Source organism: Tachyglossus aculeatus, chromosome 3 (genome assembly GCF_015852505.1).
Source record: "Tachyglossus aculeatus isolate mTacAcu1 chromosome 3, mTacAcu1.pri, whole genome shotgun sequence".
Classification (NCBI taxonomy): domain Eukaryota; kingdom Metazoa; phylum Chordata; class Mammalia; order Monotremata; family Tachyglossidae; genus Tachyglossus; species Tachyglossus aculeatus.
Genome location: NC_052068.1, coordinates 12,112,847 through 12,124,189, shown reverse-complemented (window position 1 = coordinate 12,124,189; position 11,343 = coordinate 12,112,847). Strand labels below are relative to the sequence as shown.

Here is an 11,343-nt window from a genome sequence, read left to right as displayed (position 1 = left end):
AAGTGGGGGGGGGGGGGGCAGACAATCAATCAATCAATTGTATTTACTGAGCACTTACTGTGTGCAGAGCACTGTACTAAGCGCTTGGGAAGTCCAAGTTGGCAACATCCAGAGGCAGTCCCTACCCAACAGCGGGCTCACAGGCTAGAAGGGAGAGACAGACAAGAAAAGGGGAGGGGAAAGGAAGGGTTCCCGGGCCCCCCACAGGGGAGGGGAGAGGAGGAGGACCAGGGGGAGGAGGAGGAGGAGGAGGAGGAGGAGGAAGAGGAAGAGGAGGAGGAGGAGGAGGAGAAAGAGGAGGAGGAGGAGGAGAAGGAGGAGGAGGAGGAGGAGAAGGAGGAGGAGGAGAAGGAGGGGGAGGAGGAGGAGGAGGAGAAGGAGGAGGAGGAGGAGGAGAAGGAGGAGGAGGAGAAGGAGGGGGAGGAGGAGGAGAAGGAGGAGGAGGAGGAGAAGGAGGAGAAGAAGGAGGAGGAAGAGGAGGAGGAGGAGGAGGAGGAGGAGGACCAGGGGGACGGGGAGGGGCTCCGCCTGCCTTGTGCCGCAGCGGGGAGGAGCCGCTGGGCCCCCCACCCCTCTGCCCTCCCTCCCCGGGACCGACCGACCGACCGACCGACCGACGGACCCGGCCGGCCGGCTCTCCAGCCTCCCCCAGACCCCCGGTGAGGACCCCCGGGACCCGGGCCCCAGCGGAGGGGGGGAGATGGGGGAGGATGGGAGGGATGGAGGAGGGATGGATGGATGGATGGATGGATGGATGGATGGATGGATGGATGGGAGGAGGGGGCGGAGGGGGGATGGAGATGGGGCTGGGGGCCAGGGGGGAGGGGGGGAGGTGAGAGGGATGGGGGGTGGGGGATGGGGGATGCAGGAGTGGGGGACGGCGAAATGGGGGGACGAGGATGGGGGACGGAGGGATGGGAGGATGGAGGGATGGGAGGATGGAGGGGGATGGGGGGATGAAGGAGTGGGAGATGGGGATGGCGTTTGGAGGAGTGGGGGGTGGGGTCGGAGGGATGCGGGGACTGAGGGGGATGGAGATGGCGTTTGGAGGAGCCGGGGGTGGGGGACGGAGGGATGGCCGTGGAGGGGGGTGGAGATGGGGGAGTGAGAGATGGAGATAGGGATGGCGTTTGAAGGAGTGGCGGGGGGGACGGGGATGAAGGGATGCGGGGCTGGAGGGGGATGGAGATTCATTCAGTCAGTCAATCGGATTGATTGAGCGCTTACTGTGTGCAGAGCACTGGACCGAGCGCTTGGGAAGTACAAGTTGGCGACATAGAGAGACGGTCCCTACCCACCAGCGGGCTCACAGTCTAGAAGGGGATGGCGTTGGGACGAATGGGGGATGGGGATGGAGGGGTGGCAGGATGGGGCTGGGGGGATGCGGGGGGGAGTGGGGGATAATAATAATAATGATGATGATGATGATGGAATTCGTTAAGCGCTTATGATGTGCCAAGCACTGTTCTAAGCGCTGGGGGGGATACAAGGTGATCAGGTTGTCCCACGTCTTAATCCCCATTTTCCAGATGAGGGAACTGAGGCCCAGAGAAGTGAAGTGACTTGCCCAAAGTCACGCGGGTGGGGGAGGACTTGGGATGGGGGTGTGGTGTGGTTGGGGGTGCGGGCGGGTCCGGGGCGGGGAGATGGGAGGAGGAGGGGAGAGGAGAGGGGAGGACGGGGGAGCCGGACGAGGCGGGGTCGGGGAAGGAGGAGATGGAAGGTGGGAGAAGGATGGAGGCCTTCCCAGGCCCAGGAGCCTGAGAGAGATGATGATGATGATAATAATAATTATAATAATAATCATCATCATCAATCGTATTTATTGAGCGCTTACTATGTGCAGAGCACTGTACTAAGCGCTTGGGAAGTACAAATTGGCAACACATAGAGACAGTCCCTACCCAACAGTGGGCTCACAGTCTAAAAGACTGTGATGTGCCAATAATAATGATGTGCCAACTAATAATACTAGTATTGGTTAAGTGCTTACTATGTGCCAAGCACCGTTCTAAACGCTGGGCTAGATACAGGGTAATCAGGTTGTCCCACGTGGGGCTCACGGTCTTAATCCCCATTTTCCAGATGAGGTCACTGAGGCCCAGAGAAATGAGGTGACTTGCCCAAGGTCACACAGCAGGCAAGTGGCGGAGGCAGGATTGGAACCCACGTCCTCTGACTCCCAAGCCCGGGCTCTTCCCCCTAAGCCTTGCTTCTTCTGATGCGGTGGAGGGGAGGGGGCCAGGCAGAGGAGAGGAGAGGCTGAGGAGGCCCGGGAGGCCGGAGGAGGCCCAGCCTCCACCCCTTGTGATCCAGAACTGTCCCCCTCCATTCCCCCAGCATCTCTCTGGCTCGCTCCCCTCACTGGCCCATGGAGTTCACACCTCGGTGTCTCCCCAGTCTTCCCCCAGACCCCTGAACAATCCCCTTCCCTGCTCCAGGTGTCATCATCATGATATCTGTTAAGCGCTTAGTCTGTGCCCCGCACTGTACTCAGCGCTGGGGTGGATTCAAACAAATCGGGTTGGGCACAGTCCAAGTCCCACAAGGGGCTCGCAGTCTCAATCCCCATTTTACAGCTGAGGGAAGTGAGGCCCAGAAAAGTGCAGTGACTCGCCCAAGTTGACACAACAAACAAGTGGTGGATTCAGGATTACACCATGCATCCTCCTCCTCCTCCTCCTTAGTGTACTTTCCCAAGCGCTTAGTAAGGTGTCTCTACACCTAGTACGTGCTCAATGGCATTTATTAAGCGCTTACTATGTGCAAAGCACTGTTCTAAGCGCTGGGGGAGATACAAGGTGATCAGGTTGTCCCACGGGGGGCTCACAGTCTTCATCCCCATTTTCCAGATGAGGGAACTGAGGCCCAGAGAAGTGAAGTGACTTGCCCGAAGTCACCCAGCTGACAAATGGCGGAGCCGGGATTTGAACCCCATGACCTCTGACTCCCAAGCCAGGGCTCTTTCCACTGAGCCACACTGCTTCTCCAATAAGTAACCCCCAACATCCCTTCCTCTCCCTCTTCCTCTCGGGTCCTCGGCACCCCTCCTCTCCCCTCCTCCTCCTGAGTTCTTTCTCCCTCCCACCTCCTCCTCCTCCTCTTCCTCCTCCTCTTCTTCCTCCTGTAGTAAATTTCCCCGTTCCACCCTGGGGTCCTGCTTCACCCCCACTTTTCCCTCCCGCCTCGGCCTGCTCGGTGCCCTTTCACACATACCACGCCCACCTTCCCCCCCCCTACCTCCTTTATTCCCTCTTCCTCTTCCTTCTTTCCACCCTCCCTCTCCGCTTTTTCTTCTTCTTCTCCCTTAGCGGTCTGCTCCCAGGCCATTACCACCTCCTCCGGGTTTCTCACACTCCCACTTCTCTCCTGTTTCCTCCTCTCTCCTCCTGTTTCCTTCTCTCCTCCTCATTTCTCCTGTTTCCTCCTCTCTGCTGTTCCCTCCTCTCTTCCTCCTTCCTCCTCGACCTCCTGTAAGTCAATCACTGAGTGTTTAGTGTGTTTTGAGCACTGTACTAAGTGCTTGGGAGAGTACAATATACCAAAAAGCAGATACATTCCCTGCCCACAACTAGGTGAAAGTCTAGAGGGGGAAAGGGACATTATTATAAATAAATACCTCCTCACTGCCCCTTCTCTTTCTCCCGTTCCACGCTCTCTTCCCTTCTTTTTCTCCTTTTGCTTCCCCTCTCCTCTTCCCTTTCCCGCCTCTCTCCTCCCTCTTCACTCATCCTTCTCCCCTTCTTCTATTCCCTATTCACTCCCCTCTCCTCTCTCCTATTCCCTCCACCTTATGATAATGATGGCATTTATTAAGTGCTTACTATGTGCAAAGCACTGTTCTATGTGCTGGGGAGGTTACAAGGTGATCAGTTTGTCCCACGGGGGGCTCACAGTCTTAATCCCCATTTTACAGATGAGGGGTCACTGAGGTACAGAGAAATGAAGACTTCTAGACTGTGAGCCCGTTGTTGGGTAGGGACTGTCTCTATATGTTGCCAACTTGTAGTTCCCAAGCGCTAAGTACAGTGCTCTGCACACAGTAAGCGCTCAATACGATTGAATGAATGAATGAAGTGATTGCCCAAAGTCACACAGCTGACAATTGGCAGAACGCCGGGATTTGAACGCATGACCTCTGACTCCAGAGCCCGGGCTCTTTCCACTGAGCCATGCCACTCCACCTCCTCCTCATCCCTTTCCTCCTCCTTTTCTTTTTCCTCCTCCTCCACCTCTTCTCCTTCTCCTCCTCCTCCTTGTTCTCTCCTCTCTGGTCCTTCCCTCTTCTCCGCCCACCTCCCTCCTTCCCTCCGTCACACACTGTGCTCCGGCACTGGGAAGCAGAAGCCGAAGAAGTAGGCTGCTCCTTCTCTGCTCTGCTGAATTTCTTTCCTATGCCACCAGCCCACCCCTAGGAGACCAGGCACTCATTCATTCATTCATTCATTCATTCATTCATTCATTCATTCATTCATTCAATCGTATTTATTGAGCGCTTACTGGGTGCCGAGCACTGTACTAAGCGCTTGGGAAGTACAAGTTGGACAGAGTTGCCCCCTCCTCCGGGGGCTCTGGATGCCGGCTTAGCTGAGCAGCCCTTACAGTCAGTGGTATTTCAATCAATCAGTCATATTTATCGAGAGCTGACTATGCACAGAGCACTGTATTAAGCACCTAGGGGTGGACAGTACAACAGATGTGATAGATATGTTCCCTTCCCACAGTGAGCTTACAGTCTAGGCGGGGAGACAGATGGTTATATAAATAAATTATAGGCATGTACACAACTGTTGTGGGGCTGAGGGTGGGGTGAATAAAGGTTGTAAATACAAGCGCAAGGGAGCTGACTGTGCACTGAGCATTGTACTAAGCACGTAGGGGTGAACAGTATAACAGACGTGATAGATCATCATCAATCGTATTTATTGAGCGCTTACTGTGTGCAGAGCACTGTACTAAGTGCTTGATAGATAAGTTCCCTTCCCACAACGAGCTTACAGTCTAGGCGGGGAGACAGATGGTTATATAAATAAATTACAGGCATGTACACAACTGTTGTGGGGCTGAGGGTGGGGTGAATAAAGGTTGTAAATACAAGCGCAAGGGAGCTGACTATGCACAGAGCACTGTATTAAGCACCTAGGGGTGAACAGTATAACAGACGTGATAGATATGTTCCCTTCCCACAACGAGCTTACAGTCTAGGCGGGGAGACAGATGGTTATATAAATAAATTACAGGCATGTACACAACTGTTGTGGGGCTGAGGGTGGGGTGAATAAAGGTTGTAAATTCAAGCGCAAGGGTGACGAAGAAAGGAGCTGAGCTCTCAGGGAAGGAGCATTACCTCTTCCTGGAAGCTTTTCAGGAAGAAATGGAAATGGGAGACAGTCATTCACTCTGTCATCCACCTCTCTACTAATCCAACTACCGTCTCGACCATTTCAACTTCCATCTCTACTACTTCGATTCCAACTCTACTACTGTACTATTAGAGAAGCAGCGTGGCTTGGTGGAAAAAGCCCGGGCTTGGGAGTCAGAGGTCGTGGGCTCTAATCCTGGCTCCACCACTTATCAGCTGTGTGACCTTGGGCAAGTCACTTAACTTCTCTGGGCCTGTTACCTCATCTGTAAATGGGGATTAAGATTGTGAGCCCCATATGGGACAACCCGATCACCTTGTATCCTCCCCGGCGCTAAGAACAGTGCTTTGCACATAGTAAGTGCTTAACAAATACCAAAATTATTATCATTATTATTCTCTATGCCTCAGTTAACTCATCTGTAAAATGGGGATGAAGACTGTGAGCCCTATGTGGGACAACCTGATTACCTTGTATCTACCCCAGAGCTTAGAACAGTGCTCAGGACATAGCAAGCACTTCGTCATCATCATCATCATCAATCGTATTTATTGAGCGCTTACTATGTGCAGAGCACTGTACTAAGCGCTTGGGAAGTACAAATTGGCAACATATAGAGACAGTCCCTACCCAACAGTGGGCTCACAGTCTAAAAGGGGGAGACGGAGAACAAAACCAAACATACTAACAAAATAAAATAAATAGAATAGATATGTACAACAAATACCAACATTATTATTATTGTTTCTACTACCATCTGTATTACGGCACATTATTATTATTATTATTATTTCTACTACCATCTGTATTACGTCAATGTCCATCTCTATTACTTCTACTACCATCTCTATTACTTCAACTTCCACCACAACTACTTCACCATTTGTATTGCTTTTTTTACTGGTATTTATTAGGCATTTACGGTGTGCCGGGCACTGTACTAAACTCCGGGTTGGGTACAAGCAAATCAGGTTGGACACAGTCCCTGTCCCACATGGGACTCACTGTCTCAATCCCCATTTTACCGATGAGGTAATCGAGGCACAGAGAAGTGAAGTGACTTGCCTGAGGTCAACTTCCAACTCTACTTCATCTTCCATCTCGATTGCTTCAACTACCATCTCTATTACTTTAACTTCCATCTCTACTGCTTCAGTTACCATCTCGATTCCTTCAACTACCACCTCTAGTCATTCGACTTCCATCTCGACTACTTCAACTACCACCTCTAGTCATTCGACTTCCATCTCGACTACTTCAACTACCATCTCTAGTCATTCGACTTCCATCTCGACTACTTCACAAGTACTTTGGGGCTGAGGGACGGGCGAGTAAAAGCTGCAAATCCAAGTCTAAGGATGAAGCAGAAGGGAGTAGAAGAGGAAAGGCCTCTTGGAGGAGATGTGCATTTAATACGGCTTTGTGAATGGGGAGAGTAACTAACTGTCTGTCAGATATGAAGAGGAAGGGTGTTTCAGGCCGGGGGCAGGATGCGGGTGAGAGTTTGGCTGCGAGCTAGATGAGACTGAGATACAGTGAGTAGGTTGGCATTAGAGGAGGCGAGTGTGAGGGCTGGGTTTCAGTGGGAGGGCAGCGAGGAGAGGCAGGAGGGGGCAAGGTGGTTGAATGCTTTAAAGCCGACGGTACGGAGTAAGCAAGCCAGGTTGGACACAGTCCCCGTCCCACGCGGGGCCGGCAGTCTCAATCCCGATTTTACAGGTGAGGTAACTGAGGCCCAGAGAAGTGAAGTGACTTGTCCAAGGTCACACAACAGACAAGTGGCAGAGCCGGGATTAGAACCCATGACCTTCTGCCTCTCAGTCCCGGGCTCTAGCCACTTCGCCATGTTGTATGCTGCCATGCTTCCGTCCTCTTGACCACCTCTGGCCAGGGCTCTCCCTCACCGCCCGGCCTGGCCTCCTCCCTCCTGCCCAGCCTCCGCCCCGCCACCCAGTCCGGCCTCCTCCCCGCCAGGCCAGGCCTGCCCTGCCCTGTCCTGCCCCGGACTGACCCTCCGTGACCCGGCACGACCTGATGGCTGTGTTGGCTCCTCCGCCTGCAGGTGCCGGGCGTCCAGCCCCCACGATGAACTGGGTGGCCGTGGCGTGCTGGACCCTTCTGCTGCTGACGGCTTTCCTCTGCGACAGTGTCACCTGCAAGGGGGGCCGTGGCGGGGCGCGGGGGGCGGCCCGGGGGGCGGCCCGGGGAGGTGTCAGGGCCCGGCTGAAATCGGCCCCCCGCTACGGCTCCTCGGGCTCGGGCCTGCGGGTGGCGGCCGCGGCCGCGGCCGGGGCCGGGGCCGGGGCCGCCGCCGGCCTGGCCGGGAGGAGGATGATGGTGTCCGGGGAGGCCATCCTCCACGACGGCTCCGAAAACGATCCCCAGCGCGGCAACGGCACGGGGGACAGCGTCTACTACAGCTACAGGTCCTGGACGTCGGGGGCCGAGCCCCGGGGCTCCGACTGCGGGCTGGGCTCCCTGCTCAGCGTCGCCCTAGGCCTCTTCCAGCTGTTTCCCCTTTAAGGAAGCCACAGTCCACCCCTCGGCCCCTCCGAAGTCGTCCTTCCTCCCACCCTGCTCCCGGGGCCCTGTCCGTCCATCCTGCTCCCCTCTTCCTGCTCCAGACCCCCGCCCTCGGCCCCCAGGACAGCCCTCTCTCTCTCCAGCTGTCCCGTCTGTGGACGACGCTCGCCCCAAAGTCGGGGAGCCGGGCTCTCGGGAGAGAGGAGAGTCACGGGGGTGAGTCGGTACCAAGCAGGGCGAGATTGCCACCGCGCTGCCAGATCCATGGAACGCGAGTGGTCCCGAAGGCTCTTCCCTCCCTCCGTGGAGGGCACGGTGAAGGCACCCGCCATCATCACCACCGCTACCACCACCGGCAAGGAGGGAACCCAGAAGCAGCAGCTGTAGCTGCCCAACAGACTGCCCGGGGAAGGGGATTCCCACCTCGGGGATACCCCGGGCCAGGCCCGGACGGTCTAAGAGGGTCCCACTGAAGCTAGACGCCCTGAATCCTGGTCTCTGGGGAGCTTACGGGGGCAGGGAGAGGTTACCAGCCCCCTCTGGAACAGCCGTCGGGATACAAGTCAGGACTGGATCGCTCCCCTTCGGCTTCAGCCGACTCTGGCGGGGACTCTGCCCGATTTTCCACTTCGAGGGGGGAAAGAAATAGGGTGCCAATCTCGAGGTGGTTTCCAGTGTTGTCACTTTGAGGTCCAGAGACGGGGAGGCAGCCGCTACTGAAGAACGACAAGAAGACCAGCCTCACGTCCCTCTGGCAACTCCAGCCTGGCCCTGGACAGCGGCCTTGTTTCCTCAGGTTCCCATGGTCAGGACGGCACAGCCCTTCGGCCCCTGCTCAGCCACTTGGGAAATCCTTCCCGTGACCCCCGTCCCCGCTTCCTGCATGCGGATTCAATTTTTCCAGGGCCCATTTTGGATTTCGTCCCAGGTTTCAAGCCGGTCTACACCCGGCGGAAAACTTTAACTCTTCTTGCTAAAATTGGGTGCATCTGAGGGGAAAACCCTATCAATTCGAAGTGTTTCCTTGTCTGAGGTTTATGTCGCACAAGGACCATTAATGGACCGGAAGAGACGATCTTCCCCGACCTTCTTGAAGGCTGAGACTCACTGTCGGAAGAAGGGAGGCTCAAAATGAAGACAGCCACCGCTCCCCCAACCCTGGGGTAGAAACCCCGACGGTCTTAAATCAGAGCAGATGGATCAAAGGAGTGACTTTGGGCAGCTCAGAATTTGGGGGTTTGGATGTGGACCAGCCGGCCAGAGACGAGGGTGTCCCATCGCGGCCTTGCTCTGGAGGTTGTCCAGCAGAGAGCCATTTGTTGACGCTACTGGAACCACTGCCATTCTGCCCGAGAAAGACGCTTGGGGAGGGAGGTGTGAGGTAAACGTCACTGGGAATTCTCTCGACTGAATCGGCATACGTGTCCTCTCCGGGATTCGGTAATTGAAATTCAGAAGATGGCCGGTCTCTGGGTATTCAATTAGAACCGGGATTTTCATTCCCTCCAACCCCCTCCGCTCAGCGTCGGGTGCTGACCCGTGGCCTGAGCTACAGAGGGAGGAAGAGGTCAAAACAATTACCTAGAAGACGATTCCTTGTGGACGGCCCGACCGGAATCAATGGGATTTTGGGTCCTCAGTTATCCAGGAGAGCTCTGACGAAACCGAACTGGAAACGTATTCAACCGTCCCCCCTTCTGGGGCTGAGCAGCGCGGTCCATTCTGTGCAGTGAAATGGCCATGTTTTGGGGGTGATGGTAGGGGTAACCCTCATCATCTGAACAATGAGCCCTGGCAGGTTCTGGTGCTTTGAGGTGATGCTGTTGCCAACAGGAGAAGGAGCCCGAGGGTTCACTGTGTTTGATGAAATGATGGAAGCGCTTGTCTTCACCTTCAAGATCCAGAGGCTTTTTTTTCTTCTGGGAAGGAGGCCCAGGACCCATCTGACTGGTGTGGGTAAGCAGTCTCTCCTGGGACACACCCTCCCAGAGATCTGGCTCCTACCTGGTGCTACTGGCTAAGGAGCAGGCCACGGCAGCTCTACGACCAAGGCTCGGAACTTGACCTCCGAAGCCTCCGGGGCTGTAGAGGTCCTGCCCCTTTGGCCTTTTGATACACCAAGACAGACCCAAGGACAGCTACTTTCCCCAAAAAATCGCCCCCCAGTTACCTCAGCTGAAACAGCACCAGGTGCTCTGTGAGAAGTGTTCCCTTTGGCACATCACGTTTTGCTACGAAAGGGCTGGAACTAGCTTTTCTCCTTGACGACAGCCTCTTTTCCCGGTGTCTCCGTGGACCGACCAGCCTGGCTGAACCTCTCAGCCCTTGCACATTCCCTCTCGAGATCTGAGGGCCCAAACTGATGAACATAAATCCTCTACCCACCCCTTGTTTCCACTGTCCGGTTCTCCCTGAAGCTGAGAAATCTAAACATACAGTCCATTCATGAAATCAGTTATATTTCACTTGACCTTCCAGAGACAAAAGGAAAGCCCATCCTATCTAGGGCACTGGTATTGTTCTCTCCCATGAGGAGCCGGGCGGCTAATCGGGCTGGGGGAAAGGGGGAATGGTGGGTAAGGTGGAAAGGTGGGTAAGGTGGAAAGGTGGGTAAGGGGGAAAGGTGGGTAAGGGGGAAAGGTGGGTAAGGGGAAAGGCGGGTACCTATGTTTAGGATTTTCCCATCATGCATCTGAACGAGGCCTACTGGGGGATTTTTAACAATGAGGATGAAGGGAGCGATTGTCTAAGATTTAGCTTCCCTTTTAGTTGGTAAGCTTACTGTGGGCAGGGAACTTGTCTCCCAACTCCGTTATACTGCACTTTCCCAAGTGCTTAACACAGTGCCCTGCACACAGTAAGCACTCGGTAAATACAATTGATTGATGGATGGATTGATGGATGGTGAGCAGGGAATGTGTCTATTATATTGTTACCTTGTACTCTCCCAAGCAGTCAGTACAGTGCTCTGCACACAGTAAGTGCTCAATAAATACGATTGACTGACTGATCAACTGAACTAATGCCCCTTGGTTTGTCCAGCAAAACTCAAGAAGGGTCCGACAAAGGGGGCTGCACTGTTCGGTTTTGGGCTGCCCTTTGAGGAGGCCCCATTTGCTCTCCCCTTTCTAGACTGTTCTCCCCCTTTTAGACTGGGAGCCCACTGTTGGGTAGGGACCGTCTCTATATGTTGCCAACTTGTACTTCCCAAGCGCTTAGTACAGTGCTCTGCACACAGTAAGCGCTCAATAAATGCAATTGATTGATTGATTGATTCCCAGATGACCCATTTCTGTGGGTCCAACTTCTCCCTGGAGAAAAAACTGTGACATGGGAGACTCTCGCAGGCAGATAGTTCCAGAGACAGCTGCCCTGGGTGAGGGCGGGGCTTGATATCCTCACTCCAGAGGGGACGGGCAGGAATCGCTCAGTCAATCTGTGGTATTTATTGTGTACA

At 54.7% G+C, this 11,343-nt stretch overlaps 1 protein-coding gene across 1 annotated transcript; it reads left to right on the top strand.

The window, feature by feature from the left end:
• Nucleotides 1-578: 578 nt before the first annotated feature.
• Nucleotides 579-10,270, top strand: SPRN (shadow of prion protein). Its single transcript, XM_038743515.1, has 2 exons — nt 579-659; nt 7,426-10,270. The coding sequence occupies exon 2, from the start codon at nt 7,449-7,451 to the stop codon at nt 7,884-7,886; it is 438 nt and encodes a 145-aa protein (XP_038599443.1). The 5' UTR covers nt 579-659; nt 7,426-7,448; the 3' UTR covers nt 7,887-10,270.
• The last annotated feature ends 1,073 nt before the right edge of the window (nt 10,271-11,343 follow it).